Source organism: Prosopis cineraria, unplaced genomic scaffold, assembly GCF_029017545.1.
Source record: "Prosopis cineraria cultivar Desert tree isolate PC_DT_omini unplaced genomic scaffold, ASM2901754v1 PC8, whole genome shotgun sequence".
NCBI lineage: Eukaryota > Viridiplantae > Streptophyta > Magnoliopsida > Fabales > Fabaceae > Prosopis > Prosopis cineraria.
This window is the reverse complement of record NW_026555339.1, coordinates 13,614,084-13,638,393: the sequence shown is the minus strand read 5'-3', so window position 1 is coordinate 13,638,393 and position 24,310 is coordinate 13,614,084. Positions and strand designations below refer to the sequence as shown.

The 24,310-nt window shown below is 28.7% G+C and overlaps 1 protein-coding gene across 1 annotated transcript; it reads right to left on the bottom strand.

Moving 5' to 3' along the window:
- Positions 1–16,002: 16,002 nt before the first annotated feature.
- Positions 16,003–17,733, bottom strand: LOC129319042 (benzyl alcohol O-benzoyltransferase-like). The gene is made up of 2 exons (XM_054964071.1): positions 17,225–17,733; positions 16,003–17,126 (listed from the first exon to the last, which is right to left on the bottom strand). Exons 1-2 carry the CDS (start codon positions 17,672–17,674, stop codon positions 16,197–16,199), a joined length of 1,380 nt encoding a protein of 459 aa, XP_054820046.1. The 5' UTR covers positions 17,675–17,733; the 3' UTR covers positions 16,003–16,196.
- Positions 17,734–24,310: the final 6,577 nt, after the last annotated feature.

Genomic DNA, 24,310 nt, shown 5'->3' with positions numbered 1-24,310 from the left:
TTTCTGTATAAGTTACATGTGTAAGAGACCGAACCCAGGTACACTTTAAGGGTCCCTCAACCCCACGTCATCCACATGTAATGTGTGGGGTGTGTAGGGTTGAGTGGTCTCCCTCTTTTTGTTAAAAATAAATTCTACCTCTTATCTCCACCTCATCCAAATAATTTAACATGGTGCATACATATATAATTATAATTTTTATATTAAATAGATATAAATTTTATACTATATTCGTTTATAAAAATATTTTTATTATTGAGACATGATGAATACTATCTCTTTATTAACAAAAAGAGTATAAATTAATATTTATATGAGTAAAATACACGAGCATATCCTCTGTTTTATTATTGGGGCTTTTGCAGGTTCATACTTTTAAATTTTTAAAAATTTAGTTTGTATTTTCTGAGTACAAGATTTTTTAAGGCCAATAGGCCAATTCATCTTTTATTTTTTTTATTACACACACATACATATCTTTTGTTTTAAAAATTTATAGTATGAACCTGTTTATCCCAAAAAAATATTTATATGTACCTTTTATAGAATCAACAGTTACAAATACAAACCTCCTATATACCTTTAAAATTTTATTTCATCTATCTAACTATTATTTGATTGTTAAGTTACTTCACTTTAAACATATATGTTTTTAAAAGTAATTCAAATTACCCAAAAGAATTTTTAATACATATACTTTTTGCTTCTTGTAATTCTTATCTTATGATTTTTCAAATTATAAAGATATTTTATGAAATATTTATTCTAAATTTTAAAAAAATTAAATTAAATTATCAGCATAATATACAATAACTTCTATTTAAATTTGCTCCCCACCCCACCCCCACCATTTCTATCTTGTCCGCCAGTAGAAAATTCTGTTTACACCGGTTTTATGCGGAGCCAGTCTAGAAAATGTTATTTCAAATCTAATTATTTTCGATAATATTACCTCTCACATTTTTTACGACAGTTCCTTTTTAACTTATGTAAAAAGTGTTTTTTGTAGTAATGATGACTTTTTTGTTGTAATCATTTAAATTGATTATTATGTCATGGCTACAATATGTGAGTATCCTTTGAGATGTTTTGTTGTCAGATTACTGGCCAGGATGTTGACTAAGTCACTCATTTAAATTGAAATATGCTCTTCTTATTTCTTTCTCTCTTATCACGGCATTTAAGAGCATAATTTGTTTTTGATGAGTTTCAAACTACATATTATGATTGTTATGAGCTGTACTAGTGCAAATATATTAGCATACATGTTGGATTCAAGTTTTTTTATACCAATTTAGATGGAAATACTTTACGTTCTGGTCATCCTGATCCGAATGGGATAGAGAAACCAGTTGTTGTCTCTCTTTGCAACTTTTATTTTTTTTGGGGTAAACTTGGCAAATTTATTTTGTTGTAAACATTAGTCTGGGGTTATTGATTTCGAATGACCCATGGGGTTTTTTTTTTTTTGGCAGAGAATGATACATCTTGTGAATGGACTTAGCTATAGGAATAAAAAGGTGGTTCGGCTACTAAAAAGAAGCTTGTTTGATCCACATATTAAGTGGACCAGTTCGTTTGCCCCATTTTTCTTCTACTCTTAATTTTCTTTTTCTGGCTTTCATAAATAAAACATTTCTCTAGTTCTCTATTACCCTAATTTATTCACTGCCCAAAGTTTTATATGAAATTACTCCTCACCTATACTTAGCCTTTTGTGTTGATAACATCTTTCTATGAGTTAGGAGTTTCTTTTTCAATTATTTTGGAAGGGTTGAGAGCTTTTGGATTTGGAGCTTGAGAATCAAATGCGACAACAAGGATATTTGCTTTTGCTCTAGTCAACAATACCTCATAAACTAGGATATTGCAAAGTTTTTAGATAACTTCAATAGTTGTGCCATTCAGACATGTGGTCCACATGACTTGTGTTTTTCACGTTAATTTTTTCCTTTTAATGTTTCTCCTTTATCCCTGGCTTTGTAAACTTTTCTTTTATTGTTAATATATTTACTTTTTTACAAAAAAAAAAGGTTTTATACTTGATCTCCCTCCCTCTTGATTTGTTATCCATTGCTTCTCTTCTTGTTTTTTCATATGAAATCTTATTATCTTTTATTCGTACTATATTTTGTTGTATTATTTTTTATTTACTTACTAGGTCAATTAATTATTTACTGTTGATTTTAAGAATCTTTAATTTCTTGGGTCATTACAATGTTGAAGAGTTTTGCATACATAATTATATATTTAAGTTATAGTATACATTTAGGTCCCATTTGGTTATTAAAAAGGAATGGCTTAGAACAAATTAAAAAAATAAAGGTAAAAATAAAATTATCAAAAGAGCTAGTGAACCACATTCATAAAAGAGAGGAATCATTTAGCTTATGAGGTTGGGAATAATGATTCATAAGATTTTTACAAGGTGTAATAATTTCTACATTTGCAGTGTATATTAATGAATTTTATCACACTTACCATGAGGGGAAATGGTGATTTAGTTCATTTTTGTATTCATTTTTTTAATCCATTTCATTTCATTTTTTTTAATAACCAAACGGGACCTTAGTCATTTAACTTTACCTAATGTTTCATTTCAGTCTCTTAATTTAATAAAGTGTCTCATGTGCACCTAGACCCAGAGATCCTTGTGTCTACGCATCTTAGGGTAATATTGATCCAAGTAAAGCCTCTCAACACCATTCCTTGGCAAATATAGGCAACTTTAGGATGCTCAACCCCTTGACACTTCAACCCATGAATTTTTAAACTTAGTGACATGGATCCACACTTATGAATCGTGGTCAGATTCTTTTTGCTAAAGGGTTTACACCTGTACTTGTGGAAATGATTCTTCTTACAAGAACAATGATCATGGTTCTTGCATTTAATCTTTAAATAAGGCTTCTTACAAATTGATTGAAGCTTTGAATTTTCCTACTTGAGCATAGGCTTGAAAAGCTTTTGTTGTTCACAGAGCTTATCCAAAGTGAAAAAAGCTAATTGATAAATTTTTCTAAGAGAGATTTGAGACATATCTATCTGTAAAGCATTAATAGCTCTGTGTAAGTATGGTTGATGCTCATCGGGTAATGAAGCAATAAATGTATGCTTGAGATTAACATCATTAGCACCGTTTAACATATAATACTTTACAGGCATATGTTGAGAATGCTTCTATAAATATTTCTTCAAGCGAGCAATACTTCATTTCAAAGAACTCTTGTCGGTTTCTTTTGTCAATGAGATTAAAATCTCCAAAGAATTCTTTATGAATCATTCCCAGGAATGATGCTGCATTAAGAAGTTGCGTTGCTTAGATCTTCTAGTACTCACTAAGGTTTTGAAAATATTCTCTCAAGTTTCCAGCTATTTTTTAAAGGAATTATAAGAGTGCTTCACGTAGAGTCCTATCTAGTCTTGTCTTTTGTAAGTCAATCCATACACCAAATTCATGAAGTCTTTTCCTCCATTTATGTAGAGGTAAATCATCAAAAGTGAACCATGGTCCAGAAAATAGTATGAAACTATGAGTATTTGGTCTAGCTGGATCCATGGATGATGGATCATCTTTAGGATCCTCTACAACTAATCTGAACACATCATTTCTTCTTTTAGATTGTTAAAGGATTGTGAGTGCATAGCAATCTTAAGAAGATCATTTACATACATTAGATTACTAGGTTAAAGGGCAAATTTGTTCTACAAGTTTTTTGTCAGATGAAATTATTATCAATAAATTTTGATTGGTGCAATGTTACCATGAAAATGTTGTTCTATAATAACATTTGACTAATGTTAACTATTATTATGAGGATTAAAGAACAATTTTGCCTAAAAGGTGTTTGAACGAGTAATCACAATATATCCTAAATTATATTTTTGATGAGAGCAATGTTTTTGGATTAGCAGCATTCAAATCAAAAGAAGGATAAATCCCCGCAATTGAAGACATGTAACCTACAATTTGTGAATATAGAAAAATCTAGTGTTAATTATCATAAATAATTTTTGAAGTTCAAACATAAGGAAAACAAAATTGAAAGTGTTAATAAAAAGGGATAGTAAGCCTTGCATGTGTGTGTGTTTTACCAGCTAATTAGAAAACAAAGTGTATTGTTTTCTCTTTTTTTGCAAGAAAAAAAATTTAGATGAGCTGGGTTTCAAAGGTTCATTAGAGACCAATGCATACTTCTAGGTTCAAAAGAGAACTTACAAATATACTTATAAATTGCTCGTTAATAAGATCCTCACATCGATAGTGAGATTTGAATCCATGGCTTTGTGAGTTATAAGCAAAATTCCTTCCAATTGGACCAATATTTGTTAGTTAAAGTGTATTGTTTTCTAAATGGTAAAATGGAGTAGCAGATGGTAAATACTTTCAAATGCTAGAAACCAGTGGTTGCAAGGCTGCTTACCCAAGCTCTCTTTGTTTGGGGAAAGTGTAATATTCCAAGACATTCATTTATTATGTGGTTGATTATGAAGAAGTAGTTGCTTACAAAAGGCAGGTTGCTTGCCTTTAATTGGAAATTTAATTCCCCTGTTTGTGAGGTTTGTAATACTCAAAATGAATCGTTAAACCATTTGTTTTTTTTTAGTTTAATTGGTTTGGATAATTATTATCTGATGCTATGGAATGAATTGATGCAAAATTTGTAAGCAAAAGACCGAAAAGTTGGAGACAAGCCATGGTGCATTCTTATAGGCAAAATAAGGTTAGAAAATATGTTTTATATATTGTTGTTGCTATCGTGGCCTATGATACTTGGAGAGAGAGAGAGAGAGAGAGAAATTACAAGGTTTTTAAAATGTGCAATCGGCTTGCAAATCTTATACTAAGGATTAAGGTTTAAATTGTCGTGAAAATGTGAGATTAATGTCTTCCAAAAAAAGATTAGAGAGAAATATGAAGATTTTTTTAAGTAGATGTAAGATTGTTTAGGATCCTCCCTATCATTGGTTTGTATATATACAAGCCTTATTTCATTAGGTGAGATCGGTTTCATGGTTTGCACGATTATGCTATTGTACTCTATCAACAACCAAGCCTTTTAGTAAATTGCTAACAAAGAAGTTTCTTTCAACAACTTCCCTAAGTGTTATCTTTGATCCTTTTCTACTCCTCTTCAAAAGGCTTAAGACTATTTGTTTCATTCTATTGATGCCTCCCATGGTGCGTGCATCCTTGTGAACGTGTGTGTTTGCTTAGGTTTTGCAAAGAAAAACTAAAACCTTTGTTAGATGGTGGCTTAAATATTTTGACTATTGGGAAAAAAGCTTTTAAAACCAATTCAAAAAGCTTTTCTAAATTAATTCTGGAACTAATTTAGACAAAGATGTTTTAGAAAGTCCAACATTTTCTAAACCAATTGTACAATAAGTTTAGAAAATGCCCCATGAAATAAAAAAAATAAAAAGGACTTTCTAAACCAGTTATATGGCACAATCAGTTTAGAAAGTTCCTACATTCTAAACTGGTTAATGTCACAACCTATTTAGAAAGTGGGCTTTAAAAAAAGTTTTGTTTTAATGGTCCTTAACCCCCTGTTTTATAGGGCATTAACATGTTTTCATCTATAATGAAAAACATATATAAATAGTCAACCTAGTCCATTTTTTTCAAAGAAAAAATATCATTAAACAACAATCCTTCCAACAATTTAATATTCAAATCAAGCCTAAACTATGTACAGTTAAAATGGAATGAAATAAAATAACAATTTAACAAAAAAACCCTAACTAATTAACTCAATTCAACAACTATTGAAATAACTAAATAAACTAACATTCATGCTAAGGATTCATGCCATTCATACTAAAACCTTGCCAGACATTCCTTGGCTCATTGCTAAAATCAAAAAACAATTGATCGATTTTCTGTCATTGCTCGGAATTTGATGGATGTCTCAGCTTTCCATAAGAAATCTTTTTATTTGCATGCTATCTTAGATCTTTTGCATCCCTTTCATTACCAAACAAGCACTTGAGTCTTGGAAGATACCACGCTGCAACACTTTTATAGGAAATTTATTATCCTTCTACCTTGGTGTCTCACCTACTGGACAAAGATTTTAATATGTTAATAATATTAATGACAAAAGTTTTGTTATAAAATAAATAATATATGTAAGATTTGTTTTGATTTTGTTATGAACAAGCATTTAAAGTATATGAGACTGAATATATAAGTCCTAAAATGGAGAATTTATGACAGTTGGGTTTTCAACAAAATTTTTTAAAAAATAAATTATAAATATTGATTCAAATAGTTACAAATAAAAATCTTAATTGTAAATTGAGAATTATATTTAAAATTTAAATATCTTATTTATAATTAAAACTCCTGAATTTGTAACTATTTGAATCTAATATTTACAACTAATTATACAAAAAAATTTGTTGGGACCTAACTATCATAATAAATTCATTGTTTTTGGTCTTTAATGTCATTCTTCCTTTAATCAATACTTTTTTATTAAATTATTAAAGAATTAAAATAGATACAAGTCAGGGAAATTATATTTTGGTCCCACATAAAAGAATTTACTATCAAGAAGTTTCATGAAGTTCACAAAATACTCCTAAATCTCACATCCTATACATTTACAACTTGAGTAAGGGTATTTACAGCTAGACAATAGCCATTTAAAACTTACCATTACAAGTTGTGATTTTTCTTTATAAGTCGTAAATAGCCGTCGTCTAACTATACATGCCCTTGCCCAAGTTATAAATGCCCACCCTATCATTCTTCATTCTTCCCCCTTCTCTCTCCTTTAAAGTCAAATATCCATGACTCGTAGGGGCAGGAACCTTAACTCTAAAAAAAAAAAAGACTGGAAGGAGTGTAGAATAATGAGAAGCTCTACAGTCTGGAGTGAGATAAAGATTAAAAAAAACAATCAAATCCACCACATAAATCAAGATAGAATTTTGAGAAGATGCAGATCTGGGCAGAGGAGAACAAAGCCAAAGATGCAGCCCTCAAATGCTAACGTTAAGCACGTAGACGCAATGAAGGAGGAGAAGAAAAATGGGAATGGCTGATAGAGTTAGTTTAGTAGTGATAAGTTGATGCCACAGTGGAGAGTGGGCAGGAGCAGCGGCCAAAGCTTGGATGTAAACGAAGTGTAGCAGCTGCTGGAAAACTGAAGCTTGAAGATGAGAGGAGGATAAGGAGATCGGCACCCAGAGGAAGAAAATGAGGGGGCAGCGAGAAAAATGAAAGAGAATATTAGAGTGATTAGGGAAGAATTCTTGAGTCTATTTTTTTTGGTAACAAGTATTTAATAATATATTATTATATATATTAAAAAAAGCTAACTACCTAGACCGAGCCAAACCAAATAGTCTTAAACAACATTCTTGAACCCAGTCTGCCTTGATGGTTCAGTCTAACCTGCTCGGTCCAGTCTTTTTCTTGAGCTGGTTTTTCCAGACCAGGTCTAGCCAGGGCAGACTGGGTTTTAACTTTTTTTGCACAGCCCTAGTTTGTATAGGTTTCAAAAATAGAAGAGTGGTATACATAATTAAGACAAAATAGAGGGATGGCCAGAGTATTTGTAACAGTGAACAATAGAAAAGGATTGAGATTCTAGAATAATTTAAATATTATTATTGATTATTTTTTTTATCAAAAATTTTATTTCAACCTATTTAATTCTTATGTTTTTAGTAGATCATTTATTTTTTTAAATTTTTCTCGATTTTTTCTAAAATCATTTATATAGTTTTAAATAATTTTGATATTTATATATTCAATTTGTTGTTTAATATTTTTTAGCAAATCAAGTTAGTATACATGATACAAGTCTCATTATTATTTAACATGTAGTTGGGTTTCGAATCTCTAACCCTTGTACATGTAAAAAACTTAGTTCATATGATTCTATCACATATTGAATACATGGGGCAAATTAAATTTTGCTATCCATGTAATATATATCATTTCTGTCTCACCAAAAAAAAAAAATCGTTCCCCCACTAATCTTAGGTCCTAGATTCGCCTAAGGGAAAAGAAACTCTGTTGAGGAAGCGGTTCATTTGTAGTGGCAAGTAAGATAGTTTTGCATTCAGGCTTTCCTTTTTCTCCTCTTTTGCTTTTAGATGATGTTTATATTTAGCGCTTGACATTGTCTCAAATGATTGCTTTTAATAAGAGTATATCCGCAAACAATAAAAAAATATATTACCTTTGGTTCTATTTATAAAATAAAGATAGATGAATTTTTTTTTGTTCTATTAATAAGTCATGTGATTAACTTTTTTATCATAATTTTTTATTTTCTATTAAATGTTTGGTGATAGTAAATATATGATTAAATTATGCATATTTAATATAGGTATAGTTAAAAAGTTATTAAATTGTTAATAAACTATCATGATACAATCATTTTCACAAGCACATGGTACCTAGCTTTTAAGCTAAAGCATTTTACATTTTACGTCATTCTTCACCTTTAAGGTAGCACTTATGCCATGCATGTATCATGTACTACTACAACATAAATTTTTTATGTCGATTAAAAATCACTTTTTCAATAAACTATCATGGTACTGGTACAATCATTTTTGCAAGCAAATGTACCTAACTTTTTAGGTGATTCTTCACTTTTAAGGTAGCTCTACGCCATGCCCATTTACTGGCCAGGATGTTGATTAAGCCAATCATTTACATTGAAATGTGCTCTTTTTATTTCTTTCTCTCTTATCATGACATTACTTTAAGAGCATAATTTGTTATCGATGAGTTTCAGGCTACAAATTATGATTGTTATAAACTATACTAGTGCAAATATATTAGCATGTTGGATTCAATTTTTTATACTAATTTACATGAAAATATCAAATACTGTATGTTTTGGTCATCCTGATCTGAATGAAACAGAGAAATCAATTGTGTTCTCTCTTGGCAGCGCTTTTTATAATATTTAAAATCTAAATATCAATTATGTAAAATTTCAGAAGCTACGGGAGCATTTTTTATAAAAAGTGTTCCTGTAGGCCTCTCTTCTGGGGACGTTTTATAAAGGCTTTTGTATATATGAGAGCACTAGTTACAGAAGTGTTTCAAAAGCGCTCTTGTAAGTTAAAAATAAGCAAATGGATAGTAAAATACAAGAGCATTAGCCAGTGCATCTCTAATGACTTTGGCGGGGTCCTTTCCAGCCATAGAAGACTTGTGACGAAAGAAATATATGGCTGGAATTTGGGTTCGTAAGACTTCTTGGCAATCAATGTTAGATAGAAACTTGACTTCATGAGGAGTGGGCTTCGCCAGAGATATAAGCTCCAGCTTTTGTCTTACATTATATTGAACACCAGATCAAAAGCAGATTGTTTTGCCGTAGAATATGTTCTAAAATGCAAATACAAAATCTAGTGAGTTTCAATTTGGTTTATGTTTCCTTTGGATGGAGCTCATATTTATAGATGTAATCTGCTTTTTGAATGGGCGATTCTGGATGATTGAAGTGAAAAATGTAAAATAAAACTTAAGTTTAAGTACGTACTCCATTTGTGATAGTAATTATTTGAAATGATTTTAAAATGAAGTATTTAATAGGACCAAAGGTACTACTCAACGTAACAAAATTATAAATTTAAATATTCCTGTAACATATTTGGAAGATTAAAATATAATTTTATGATGAATTAGTAGTAATTCTGCAAAAAATAAGTAGTGATTGAATAAATTATTTGAGTTAATTAAAATTTATTATTTTAATGAAAATTAATATGTAAGATCCTTATGCACTTATTGCGTTTCATATATACTTTTTTATTAAATTATTATAGAATTAAAACAGATAAAAGTTACAGGTGCGAAAGAGATCCAAAATATTAGAACATAGAAGCATAATGTAAATGAGTAGAACGAAGAATTGAATCAATATATAAAGAAAACAGAAAAAGGAATTGATGATATTATTGAATAAAAAAATATCACTATAAAAAAATGACTTTTAATGATGTTGCTAAAAGTAAACAATTTGCGGCGGCCATAAAACGTGCTTTAAGAATATATTTTGATCTTTTCTAAATCAATCTCGTCTTCAATTTGTGTTGAAAATATTTTGCTTAAAAAACAGTTTTCAAGGACTGATACAGTTTTCACTATTTTACTTAAAACAATGTTTTCACACCAAAAAAAAAAATCGCAATGTTTTAATAATTAATGTGCTTGAAAAATCATGGGGGGGGGGGACCAGGGATAGATATTTATGGTTGAGGGCGATAAAATTACATACAAGACCTGCTCTCTCAAAAAGCAGATAGAAAACCATGATTAAGAATTAAAATAATTAAATAAATTTATCTCAACAGAAGATATTGCAATAAAATCCTAACATAGAGCATATGAAAGCGCTTTTCGATGCATAATTCAGTGTAATAGCTATTATATAATTCTGGCAAAAAAAAAAAGCTGTTATATAAGAATCATTTATGTGTGTGTACATCTATCTATATATATATTCTAAAGTAGCGATTTTGTTCTATTTTTTATTTTTAAAAATTTATTTGCAAGCTAATTTTTGAAAATTATTTTTTAAAACAAAACAAAATGAAAATATATTTGGTTGTATTAATTTAAAAATAATTTTAGAATTGGAAAAATGACCAATAGTAATGGTCGATTACAATGGTTATGATAATGGCCAATGTTAATGGTTGGTCATAGTCATAATAATTTACAATTTTTAAATGTAATATGATTTCAAAATAATAAAAGAAAACAAAGGCAACTCTAACTTGTTGACATTTTTTTTTAGTGAGAACAGTTTTTGAAAACATTTAAATTCAAAACACTTAAACAAATGAATATTTTTATTTTTTTCAGGTTGAAAACAAAAAAGTTTTTTAAAATAGAAAATAAAGCATGTTTGGTTTTTGTTTCCATTTTTTATTTTAAAAACTGTTTTATAATATAATTTTTAGAATTTTTTATCAAAACAAAATAAAAATTCTTTTGATTATATTAATTTAGAAATATTTTTAAAAATAAAAAATAGGCTAATAGTAATGGTTGCAAGTGATTAATGGTGTTTATGATAAAAAAATTAGTCAAAATAACTATATTTTTTTTAAAAAAATCAAATATAGTGTGTCTTGAAAAATAAAAAATAAAAAAAAACAACTCTAAGGTGTTTCCTTTTTTTTATTTTTTAAACAAAAAATGAGAATAGTTTTAAAAAAATAAATTCAAAATACTTATCTAAATAATTTTTTTATTTTTTTAATTTTTAAAAACAGGAAAATAGCACTAAAGGACCGCTGAGGAATATTAAGATCAATGAAGGATCAATTGATTTCAAAATTGCACTACAATCTCTTGATGGTTGACTGATATTAATTTTTAAAATTAAAAGATCAAATTGCCCCTCAAGTTAAACGAAAAAACAAAAAAAACCTCTACTATCATTGGTGTCAGCCATTGGACCACCGCCGGACCCCTACCAACAACAAGGTCGCCGGAGTTCCAATGCTGGCAACATTTTTATTGAAAGAATAATTGATTTAGATGGCTAAGAGAGGGTTTGATCTCATGATCCTTTGCCACTTGAAAAGCTTAGTGACCACTAAACCCTTTAATGATATATAGCCAAAAAAAAATGTAAATTAGTAAACTAAGTTTTTAACAATTTTTATGTTATAACATAACAGTGTGTTGTTAATTTATAAATGAAACTTATTATTTTATATTATAAATGTTACTTTTTAATTTGACATGAACAATTATAATTTAGGAGCTTTAAAACTTCATATATTTTACTTATTGAGAGTCCGAATGCATTATTGTTAATTATGAATAAATTATTGTCAAAACTCAAATGAATACTTGTTAATGAAAGACTAACACGTATAATAAAACTCATCTTAATAGTTTTTCGAACTTGTTAAAATCAAAATAGATTATTGTTAATTTTGAATGAATTGTTGTGAAAACTTAAATGTACACTTGTTGATGAAAGGCTAACATATACAATTAAGCCCATCTTATCTGTTTTTCTAACTTGTTAAAGCTTGAATAGACTGTTGCTAATTTATATGATTTCTTGTCAAGATCCAAATAGATACTTGTAGTTGATGATTAAAAGTACAGTTCTAACGAATTGTTGCTTTTCTAACTTGTTAAATCTCAAATGGATTATTATAATTTAGAGTGAGGTATTGTTAAAACTTAAATAGATACTTGTTGATGAAAGATTAACACATACAATTATACTCATTTTATATGCTTTTCTAGCTTGTTAAAGTCCGAATGGACTACAGTTAATTCATAAGGAGTTGTCAAAAACTAAATGAATACTTGATGCTGATAATTAAAAACACAGGTCTAATAGAACAAGTGTGTAAGCAAGTCATTTTAAATTAACAACAGTCTATTCAAGCTTTAACAACAATGGATTACCTGATCTTGATCCCTTTTTCAAGACTTGTTTTCTGAGCATGACTTCTCTAAAAAAAACTATCACTTTACCAAGTCCAAACTCTTATGAAAATGAGTTTAAATTGGTGGTTATCAGACTTGACCCTTATTCGTAGCTCTAGATACATATAACTTAAGTTAAGATCATGTATAAATGTGGCTAGAACTATTGAAAGTGTTGTTTGCAGTGCCCTAGATTTACACTTAGAAAGAAAGTAGTAGTTTTCACAGTACATCGTCCCTCTGATATTTCAGGACCAAATCACTTTCACGATATTAATTAAACAATCCAAGCTTGCAATTGTCAACTATCGAAGGATGACATGTTATTGCTTTCCAAAGTGATCGGCCTAACATGAATCTATTGAATGGGCTGGAGATCGTAAAACTAATTAAGATTGCATAAGACCTCTCACCCTGCTCTATAATTTTCTTAGGTCAAGTCATTTTCATTCAAACGGTCCACCCTTGCCATCTTAAATAAGCTATTGTGGTGAATCCTTTTATTTTTGCATGCAAATGATACCTAACTTCAGCTAATGCCTAACTTTTTAGGTAAGTCCTAACTTTTAAGGTAGTCCCTATGCCTTTTGAGGAAAAGAAAAAAAAAAAAAAATAAAACAAGACAAGACAAGACAAAACAAAAGGAGTGGCCCCTGTGCCATGCCCATATATGTAGCAATTGAGATTGCCCAATAAGACCTCCTACCCTCCTTTATGATTTTCTTAGGCCAAAGCCTTCATTTTTTTTAACCATAAAGCCCAAATCCTTTTTATTTCAATCATAAAGCCTTGCCATCTTCAATAAACTGCTGAGGTATGCTCATCATCACAAGCACATGTGATGGAATATGATTGTAATTTAATTAATTTATTTAGAATATTAAGATTATTCATTAAATAAGAATATTTATTTGTTAAAATTATCATATAAAACTTTATTTCATTGTTATCTTCGACTCATTTATATTCAATAAGATATTATAATATCATCCTATCAATATCTTTTAAAATTATTTTTAAAATTTAGATTTAAATTTATTATTTTATCATTTTAAAACTTTATAAATGGAGTTAATATTTTTATTTATATTAACTTTGAGCATTATTAAAAAAAAATTTGAGAGGCTTAATATTATCCCTCCTTTTTCTCTCTCTTTCTCTTTTCCCTTCCCATTTTATATATATCAACATGATACCTAACTTTTTAAGCTAAATACCTAACTTTTTAAGAAATTCTTCACTTTTAAAGTAGCTCCTGTGCCATGCATATGTTGCATATGTTATGTACTACTACAAAACATGTTTTTTATATTGATTAAAAATAACTTTTTTATATTTAAAAAAATTTCAAATACAGGTTACATGTTTAACCGGTGTCAGGGGCTGGAACCAGGTACACTTTTAAGGGTCCCTCAACCTCACGTCAACTGCATGTAACGTGTGGTATATATGTGTACGGTTGAGTGGTCTTCCTCTTTTTGTTAAAAACAAATTCTACCTTGTATTTCCACCGCATTCAAATAAATTAATATTGTGCATACATAAATAATTATAATTTTTTATATTAAATAGATATAAATTTTATACTATTTTCGTTTATAAAAATATTTTTATTATTGATGCATGATGAAGACTACCTCTTTAGTAACAAAAAGAGTATAAATTAATATTTATATGAGTAAAATACAATAGCATATCCTCTATTTTATTATTGGGGCTTTTGCCCATGTTATAGAACCAAACCTGGCAAACACTGTTAAGATTTATTTATTATATTTTACATTATGATAGGTTTATTATATTTTAATAATATATCATTATATATCAATAATAAATATCTTAAAAATTTTTAATGATAAATTCTTTGCATATCAATAATAAATTTTTTGTATATCAATATGAATCGGCCACAATTCTAAATTTTAAAAAATTTAGCTCATATTTTTTGAGTACAATATTTTTTTTCTAGTGGGCCAATTCATCCCTTATTTATTTATTTATTTATTTTACGTACACACACCTCTCTTTTGTTTTGAAAATCTATATTTACCTTTTATAGAATCAATAGTTACAAAATACAAACATCCTATATACTTTTAAAATTTTATTTTCAACTATCTAACTATTATTTGATTGTTAAGTTACATGCGTTTGATCAAAATACTTCACTTTGAACATATATTTTTTCTAAAAGTAATTCCTATATTTTTTCTAAAAGTAATTCAAATTACCTAAAATAATTTTTAATACATATACTTTTTACTTTTTTTTATAATTCTTATCTTATGATTTTTCAAATTATAAAAATATTTTATGAAATATTTATTCTAAATTTAAAAACATAAAATTAAATTATCAGCATCATATACAATAAATTTTATTTAAATTTGGCCCCCCACCATATCTATCTTGATTTTGCCATGGACTAGGGTAGAATTTTTTTTTTTTTACATTGATTATATGCGGAATCAATGTAGAAAATGTTATTTCAAGTCTAATTATTTACAACAATGTCACCTCTCATAATTTTATCACAGTTCCTTTTCAACTGGTGAAAAAAGTATTTTTGGCAGTAGTAATGACCTATTTCTTTTTTGTAATGATTTAAATTGATCATTATGTCATGGTTGCAATATGTGAATATCCCTTGAGATGTTTTGCTGGCAGATTACTGGCCAGGATGTTGATTGGCTCAATCATTTAAATCGAAATATGCTCCTCTTATGTCTTTTTCTCTTATGTAGCATGACCTTACTTTAAGAGCATAATTTGTTATCGATGAGTTTCAGACTATATATTATGATTGTTATAAACTGTACTAGTTCAAATATATTAGCATACATGTTGGATTCAAGTTTTTATTCCAATTTAGATGGAAATACTGTATGTTCTGGCCATCCTGATCTGAATGCGGCAGAGAAATCAATTGCGTTCTCTCTTGACAAATTTATTTTGTTGTAAACTTTAGTCTGGGGTCATTGATTTCGAATGATCCATTGTTTTTTTTTTTCTTGGGTAGAGAATGATCCATACTTGTGAAAGGGATTTAGATATAGGAACAAAAAGGTGGTTGGGCTACTAAAAAGAAGCTTGTTTGATCCACATATTAAATGGACCAGTTCGTTTTGCCCATTCTTCTTCTATTCTTTATTTTCTTTTTTTTTTCCCCCTGCTTTTTCTGGCTTTTGCAAATAAAACACTTTTGTGTTCATAGCATCTTTCTATGGGTTAGGAACTTCTCTTTGAATTATTTTGGAACTAGCTAGAAGATGCAGAAAAAATATCTCTCCAAGAGAGAAAGAGTTCAGACTGTTGGCTATTTCACCTAATTAATTTAGTCTAATTAAGTAATCACAAAAAAAAGTAGAGATAAACATAATCGGAACGCCTTTCAGCAGATCAAAGACATTAATTGGAAGGTAATCAACAGTCTTAGACTAGCAAATATAACTTTAAATTCAATTTTGACTTCACAAACCCGATTTATTTTTCATTTTAGTCCTCACACTTGTTGATTCTTGTACATGCTTCCACTGGGCGTATGGGTATACACAACAACAACAGAAAATATAATTCACATGACATTTTCGCCCAACATAACCATGCCCTACACTTCAAACACTTAAAAAATATACGTATACATCACAAACTTTCCCCACCCCACAGAGAAGGGGAAAACGCTTCAAACTTCTTAATTTTTTTGGGTAATATTTGGAAATTAAATATTATTGGAACCACCCTAAATTGATTAATATTAGATTTTAGACCTTACACTTGTTGATTCTTGGATCTGCCATTGAACACCATTAAGCAAGAGATCCAACTCTTTTGCAAATCTCTCCATGCATTCAGGTGGCAAGCAAACAGGCACCAACCTACCTTCCTCTCCTTTACTATTGGCATGTCCAACATAAAAAATTTGTCCTTGAAATGTATCAAATCCACTCTTTGCAGGACCGGCATACGCTGCCTTACCCCAACCAAAATCAACATTTCTAAATCTAAGACTGCTCAAATCTGACACCATACATGATAGCATAGTCCCAGAACCTGTTGGTCCTTTAGTACCTATCAGATCAGCCACGGAGTGAATATACTCACCATTCACTTCTGCTATTGCTTTCCTCACTAACTCCAAAGCATACCCTAAGGGACTCTCGCAAAGCTTACTAGCAGTTGAAATTGCAGCTGGAAACGCAATAGCATTGCCATAATAACCTTTTGGTAATGGAGGGTTTAATCCATTATGTCTGAAACGTGCGTTGACGAAAATCTTGACGCGAACCTCTTTGTGTGGGTCCAGCTGTAAAGCTTTTGTTCTACAACGCCAGAGACATGCCGTGATAACCTCCGATGATGAGGAGCATTGTCTTATGTGGTCAGGGAGTAATCTACGAAGGGAAGAGACCTCAGTTGGTCCGAAGAAAAAAGAGCGATGAACTATGCTTGTTGAAGAGATCATGGTATCGATCACTTCATCGTACTCATGATGCATGCATGTAACATTTGGTGGGTCTCTTGCATTTGGATGTTCTCTATGCCATACAGGTAGAACCAAAGGCTCATTTGCACCATTTGCTATGTCGGCGAGAGCATTCATGAATTGGAGAATACCAGATCCATCGCATATACTGTGATTCATGCGAACCCCAAAGATGAAACCTCCACACTTAATTCGTGTCACCTACAATTTGTGAATATAGAGACTATCTAGTTTTCTTTATCATAAATAATTTGTGTTTGTGTGTTTTTTCACGATAATCAGAAATAGAGTGTATAAACCTGTATAAGCAAGATGGGACAGTGAAGGATTTTTTCGGAACCAGGAGGAGAGTAAAGTAGCTCATCGAAACATGGAAAGGGAGGTTGAAGATCATCACCAAATTGTTGAAGAGTGATATCAGCGTCAGCTTCAATGAACATCGCTCCTTCTCCATTACATTCCACTATGAGTTTGTGACCTTCACCTTCCCTAAGTCTTCCTGCAAATGGATAGTAAAATACAAGAGCATTAGCTAGAGCATCTCTAATGACTTTGACGGGGTCTTTTCCAGCCATAGAAGGCTTATGATGATAGAAATGTATGACTGGAATTTGGATTCGTAAGAATTCTTGGCTATCAATTATAGATAGAAACTTGACCTCATGAGGAGTGGGCTTTGCCGGAGATATAAGCTCCGGCTTTTGTCTCCTCACATTGAAGACGAGATCCAAAGCAGATTGCTTTGCCATTAGGTATATACTTCAATGCAAATGTGAAGGTTGAAGAAGAAGAGAGATACAAAAACTAGGAGTGGCTTTAGTTGCTTTATGTTTTCTTTGGATGGAGCTAATATATATAGATAATCTGCTTTGAAAGGGTGATTATGAGTGATTGAAGTAAAGGAAGTAAAATGACACTTAAGTACTTCATTTGACATGGTAATCGTTTTAAAGGATCGCAAAAAAAAAAAAAGGCAAAAAAAGGTAGTTATTATATAAATTATTTATATTAAAGTTTACTATTTTAATGAAAAACATCAATAAATGTTTTATTAAACTTTTTAAAAGAACATGTATGATAAATACTCCTTTCATATTTTTGATATTCTGCCATTTGATTCTAGAAATATTTTGTATTCTAACATGACATAAATTATATATTTACACAGTTTATCCATGGTTTTATATTACAAAAATAAAAATAAAAATAATTTACACACACTAACCTCACCCCCATCAACTGGTCCTCTTCTTTGGGCCCACAACTCGCCTTTAATGTGCACTGAAAATAAAACGGGATGAATTGACAATGGTGGACCTAGGACATGAAGACATTATAGTACATGGGGTATTATTACATTTTTTAAAATACTAAATAGATAATAATTATTATATAAAGTTGAATGTATAAATATTAAAATTATATATATTATTTTACTATAGATAATTGAATAGAATTATTTCAACTTATAAAATCGGAATTCGCCTAATTTAGATTTCAAGGAAGAGAAAAAAAAAAACAATTTATGCTTGGCACATAATTCCCTATAAATAACAAAGTGCATCACAAATTCAAAGTCTTGATTCAGCTTGCCCTTTGCACTTCAAGGGGGAAAAAAGACTGTTAAATTTTATTTATATGTTTCCCATCCCACATCCAATTTTTTTCCAACAAGGCTAAAATTGATTCTTAGAGAGATGAAGAATATTAAAATTGACATGAAGATAATATTAATGTCTTTCATCTTTTCATAAACTCCCTCTCCAATCAATAATTTTGGATTATCTTTATGCTCTTGATCGTCATAAAAAGCCTTTTTTAATCTAGTGTAATGATGACCCTATTTAAGAAATATTCTATGGTCAATGTAGATTATCTTCATTCCATGTTAAAATTGATGATAACAAGTGTCTTTTTCACAAATAGAACATCTTTTGTATCTTCTAACACTATAATATCCTAATAAGTTTTTGTATGCAAAGAAGTTATTTATGGTGTAAAAGATCATAACATGTATTTTAAAGATTTTCTTTTGATTAGTGTCAAACACACCAATACCTACCACCCATCGCTCTTTCAAGTATTCGATCAAAGGTCTTAAATAAATATCTATATCGTTCCCTAGTTGCTTTGGTCACAAGATCAACATATAAAGCATAATATATTTGTGTTTCATGCATAGCATAAGAGATAAGTTGTTAATATTGCTAAGAACTATAAGGATTCATGCCATTCATACTAAAACCTAGCTCAAAATTCCTTGGCTCATTGCCAAAATCGAGAAACAATCAATTAATTTTCATCCATTGCATGGAATTTGCTAGATGCCTTAGCTTTCCATCAGAAACCTTATTTATCTTAGATTTTTTGCATCCTTTTTATTTGCAAACAAGCATTTGAGTCTTGTTACAATTGAAAGATATTGTACCTCAACATCTTTGTAAGAGCTTTATTCTCCTTTTGCCTCGGTGTCTTACATACTGAACAAAGATTTTAATGTGTTAATAATATTAATAACAAGAGTTATAAAATTAAATAAATAATATATAAAAGATCTGCAAGTCTTGATTTTATTATAAACAAGCATTTAAAATATATAAGACTGAATATATAAGTCCTAAAATAGAGAATTTATGACAGTTAAGTTCTCGACAAAATTTTTTTAAAAATAAGTTACAAATATGGATTCAAATGGTTACAAATAGAAGTCTCAGTTGTAAATTGAGAATTATATTTAAAATTTAAGTGTCTTATTTTTAATTAAAACTTTAAATTTGCAATGGTATAAATATAATATTTAAACTGATTCTACAGAAAAATTTATTGAGATCTAGTTGTTATAATAAATTTATTGTTTTTGGAATTTACCCTCCGTTTGAATGAGAAGAAAAATTGGAAGGAAAGAAAATGAGAAGAAGAGAAAATTAATAAAAAAAATATTATCACTTCTTGTTTTTGGATAGACAAGAAAATACAGGGAAAAAAGAACATGAGTAAATATTATAATGACAATAATACCCTAATGTTAAAATATATCACATTTCATATAATTATCTTTATGAAAATAAATTTAAAAAATTATATTAAAATTAACATCACCAAAATAATTTAAAAGGAAATTAGTTCATAAAAATGTATTTTCATGTTATTATAATTTAATATCAAAAGTTTAGTAAAAGTATGTTGTTTTTCTATTTAAAAAATAAAAATTATGTATTTTTTAAAATCAAATACAATAACAGTTTTTCGTCTAAGTTGGATACTCTGTCCAAAATTATCCCCACTCAATGTTGTGCTTCCATTAAATGAATAGTGTCCTTATAATTAATAACAGAGTTTGTGTAGTTTTTTTTTTTTTACCTGGAAGAGTTTGTGTAGGTGGTATACTGTGAAATGAAGAAAGCATTGCATATCACCGATTTGAGCATTATCTACGATGAAGACAAAAAATAAGGCAGCGAGGTTTAGGAAGAGAACACATGAGAGAGTGAGGGCAGACATGAAAGAATGACTTTGGGCTTGTTTGGCAACCTATTCTGAAAACAGTTTTCTGTCCTCCAGAATAAAAGAATAAAAAAATTTGTTCGATAATGTGTTTTTAAAATGTGTTTTAGAAAACAAAAAAACAAAATATTGTTCTGGAGAACAGAAAATTAAAAATAACTTTCAGGTGTTCTGAAATTATTGTTATGAAGAATAAAGGAGAATGAAAAAAATATCTATTTTTATTATTTGTTTTGTTCTCAGAACATGTTTTTTAAAACACCAGTTTTCAGAATAATAAAATAAAAACAGTTTCAAATAGTTCATTTCTTTCCAAATTCTCTCCACATATAGAGAGAAAACTTGAGAAGAAAATATAATAAGTCCCATATTCTATTTTCTCTTCCACTTTTCTTTCCTTTCACTTTTCTTTCCTCTTCCAAACAGAGGAAAAGTTATTTTCTCTCCTATTTTACTTTCTAGTTTTTTTTCCTTCCATATTTTCTTTCCATCCAAACAGAGTATTAATGTTATTCTCCCTTTAATCAATACTTTTTTATTAAATTATTCTAGAATTAAAATAGGTGAAAGTTACAAGTAGGAAAGAGACCCAGAACATCAGAATCTATACTAACAAGTGCATAAACGAGTAGAGCGAAGATTGGAATCAATATATAAAGATATCAAATAAGGGAATTGAAGATATTATAGAATAAAAAATAATACTTGGATATTCTTTTTCCGAAAACATGTTATTATTAAAAAAAAACTTAGCTGTCAAGAGGTTTTTCAAAATACTTTAATGTTATGAGTAAAATACAGAACCTTTCTCTTGTCTCGCTAAAAATTACAAATATTTTTTCACTATTTTTAAAACCTACACTTTAGTTCAATCTTTAGCACCATTATGAATGTTTCATTAATAATTCTAAAATACTTTTTTATCTGTAATTATGTTTAAAATTTTGAAATTATTATTTTTCCTTTATGATCTAAAAACTTTACATTATAAATTATGTCAATATTATATTAAATTCTTATTTCATAATTTTTAATTGTGTTTAAATATTATTTTAACCAATTTATGTATTTAATTTTTTAAAAATTACAAAATATATACATTTAAAAAAATTAAAAAATAAATAAGAAAGTAAAAAATATATTCATTAATTTTTTGATAATTTGAATGATTTTTAGACAATATTTATGTTTGAATAGGAGTATCCTGGTCCATCATATGTGATTTAACAGTTAATTAATGGTTGGATGAATGAAAATAATATTTTTTTAAAAAAATAGAGAGTATGTTTGTGTTTCGTAATTATTCATACTATGACTGTTTTGTATAAGTTTCAAAAGTAGAAGGGAGCTATATATAATTAAGGCAAAATAGAGGTTAGTCAGAGTATTTGTAACAATGGGTATAATAGGAAAGGACTGAGATTCTAGAATAATTGGAGTAAGTATTATGAATGATTATTTTTTTATTGAAATTTTCATTTCAACCTTTTTTATACCAACTATTTCAGTCTATTTAAGACCATTTATTTTATTTTTAAATTTTTTCTAGATTTATTTCTAAAATCATTTATATAGTTTTAAACAATTTTGACATTCATATATTCAATTTGTTGTTTAATTTTTTTTAGCAAATCAAGTTGGCATACATGGTAGAAGTCTCAGTGTTATTTAAACATATGGTTGCGGCTTGAATCTCAACTCTTACGTATGTAAAAATTAAATTTGTTCATATGGTTATATCACATACAAAATACATGGGGCAAATTAAATTTTCCTATCCATGTAGTATTTATCATTTCTGTCTCACCAAAAAAGAAATCTTACCCCCACTAATCCTGGGTTCTAGATTCACCATTGAGCCTTAGGTAAGAAATAAATTGTAGTTGCTCACGCACTTGAAAAAAAAAAAAAAAAAAAAAAAACTCTGTTGTGGTAGCAGTTCATTTAATTTGTTGTGGTTACGTAAAGCCGCTACAAGATATAGTCGAAAAAAAAATTTTCAGAAGATTTCTTGAAACTAGATATAGGTTCAAGTGTATAGAACCTGAGTTAAGATATATAAATGTGGTTAGAACTATTGAAAGTGTTGCTTGTAGTGCCCTACATTTACATTAAGAAAGGAAGAAGTAGTTTTTTCATAGTTCTACTTCGTCCGTCCATGATATTTCTGGGTCAAATCACTTTCACGATATTAATTAAACAATCCAAGCTCGCAATCTTCAACGATCGAAGAATGACATATTGCTTTCCAAAGTGATCTATCTAACATGAATTAATGGTTGATGACATATTAGCAATTAAGATGTGCCTAATAAGACCCCCTACCCTCCTCTATGATTTTCTTGGGCCAATTCTTTTTTATTTGAACTGTCAAGCCTCGCCATCTTCAATAAACTATCAGGGTACAATCATTTTCTCAAGCACGTGATGCCTAATTTTTAAGTTAGATACCTAACTTTTTAGGTCATTCTTCACTTTTAATTAAGATGGAAACGCATTCGGATCACGGGATGAACTGGGCCCTTTGTTTTTATTTAAATAATCTTTATCGTTGATTTAAAATTATTTTTAAATATTTAAATATTATACTTTAAAAATAAAATATATAAGAATTGTAAAAAATTATAATATTAAATATGGACTTTTTAGAAGCAAAAAAGCTTCGATCTCGAACTTGAAGGAAGCTGTTGGGAAAATGTTTCTCTCAGTTTCAGATAAATATAATTTGTGGAGAAATTAATATTTTGATCCGTATAGTTTATCTTATTTTTAAATCAAAAGTCATATCTTAAGATTTTTATTTGATTGGAAAATGACTTGCAGAGATTAATTTTTGCCTTGGTCAAAGGATTCTATGTATTTAATCCTTTTTTAATAAATTGATCATTTATAAAAAAACTGATTATTATTAAGCTATTTTTAGATTTTATGTTATATTTTCGTATATCTCTATTTATAAAAAGTAATTTATTATTTAGTTATATTATAATTTTATATTATCTTTGTGTTTGTCAGTATTTTTATGACATTCTTCTTAATTTATCGTATCAAATTATTTTTAAAAGTTATTTAAAGTAGTTTATCAAAATACTCAGAAATATATTTTTTTTAAAATTCTGATTGTTTTTTAAAGTTTAAATAAATGTAATAAAATTTCATACAATATATTTTTTTTAAAATAAGTATTTTTACCATGAAAAAAGATTTAAAAAAGGGCACTAAATCGGATGATTCACTACGTTTAACGTTATTTTATTTTTATATTTTTCATTTTAATAGACACATAATCTAACTGTAATGAATTTATGATAAAAATAAAGGTACTATTTAAAATTTTAAAATTTAAACCATATAAAGTATAAAATAAAAACATAAAATTTCTTCTATAAAAAAATGTAAATTCAGAGATCCGCATCTAATTTAAATAGTTTAGAGATCTCATTATAAAAACAAGATATGAGTTATGCTACTAATTAATTAAATTAATAATAATAATAACAACATGTCATAATCATCTGTGACTACTATTTGTCTACAACTGCAAGAACATTCATATAATGTAGACAAACAATAATAATTATAACGATTTTAGTGAAATTTATCCATTTGTGTGTGTGTGTGTGTGTGTGTGTGTTATAAAGCCTGTAGAAAACATTTCAATTCAGGAGTCATGAACATTGTAACTCATCTTGGATATAGATATCTATGTGTAAAACATGGCACACAGTTTAGTCAGGTATAATAAATAATCCTCCAACTTCTTAATGAAGAAGAAAAATTCACCCACTATTTCTAAACAAGCAATGCACGTTCAATATTAATTGCGCCAACCTGGTTATTTGGTTAAGAGCAACACATGGTTATAAATTTTTGGGAAAACA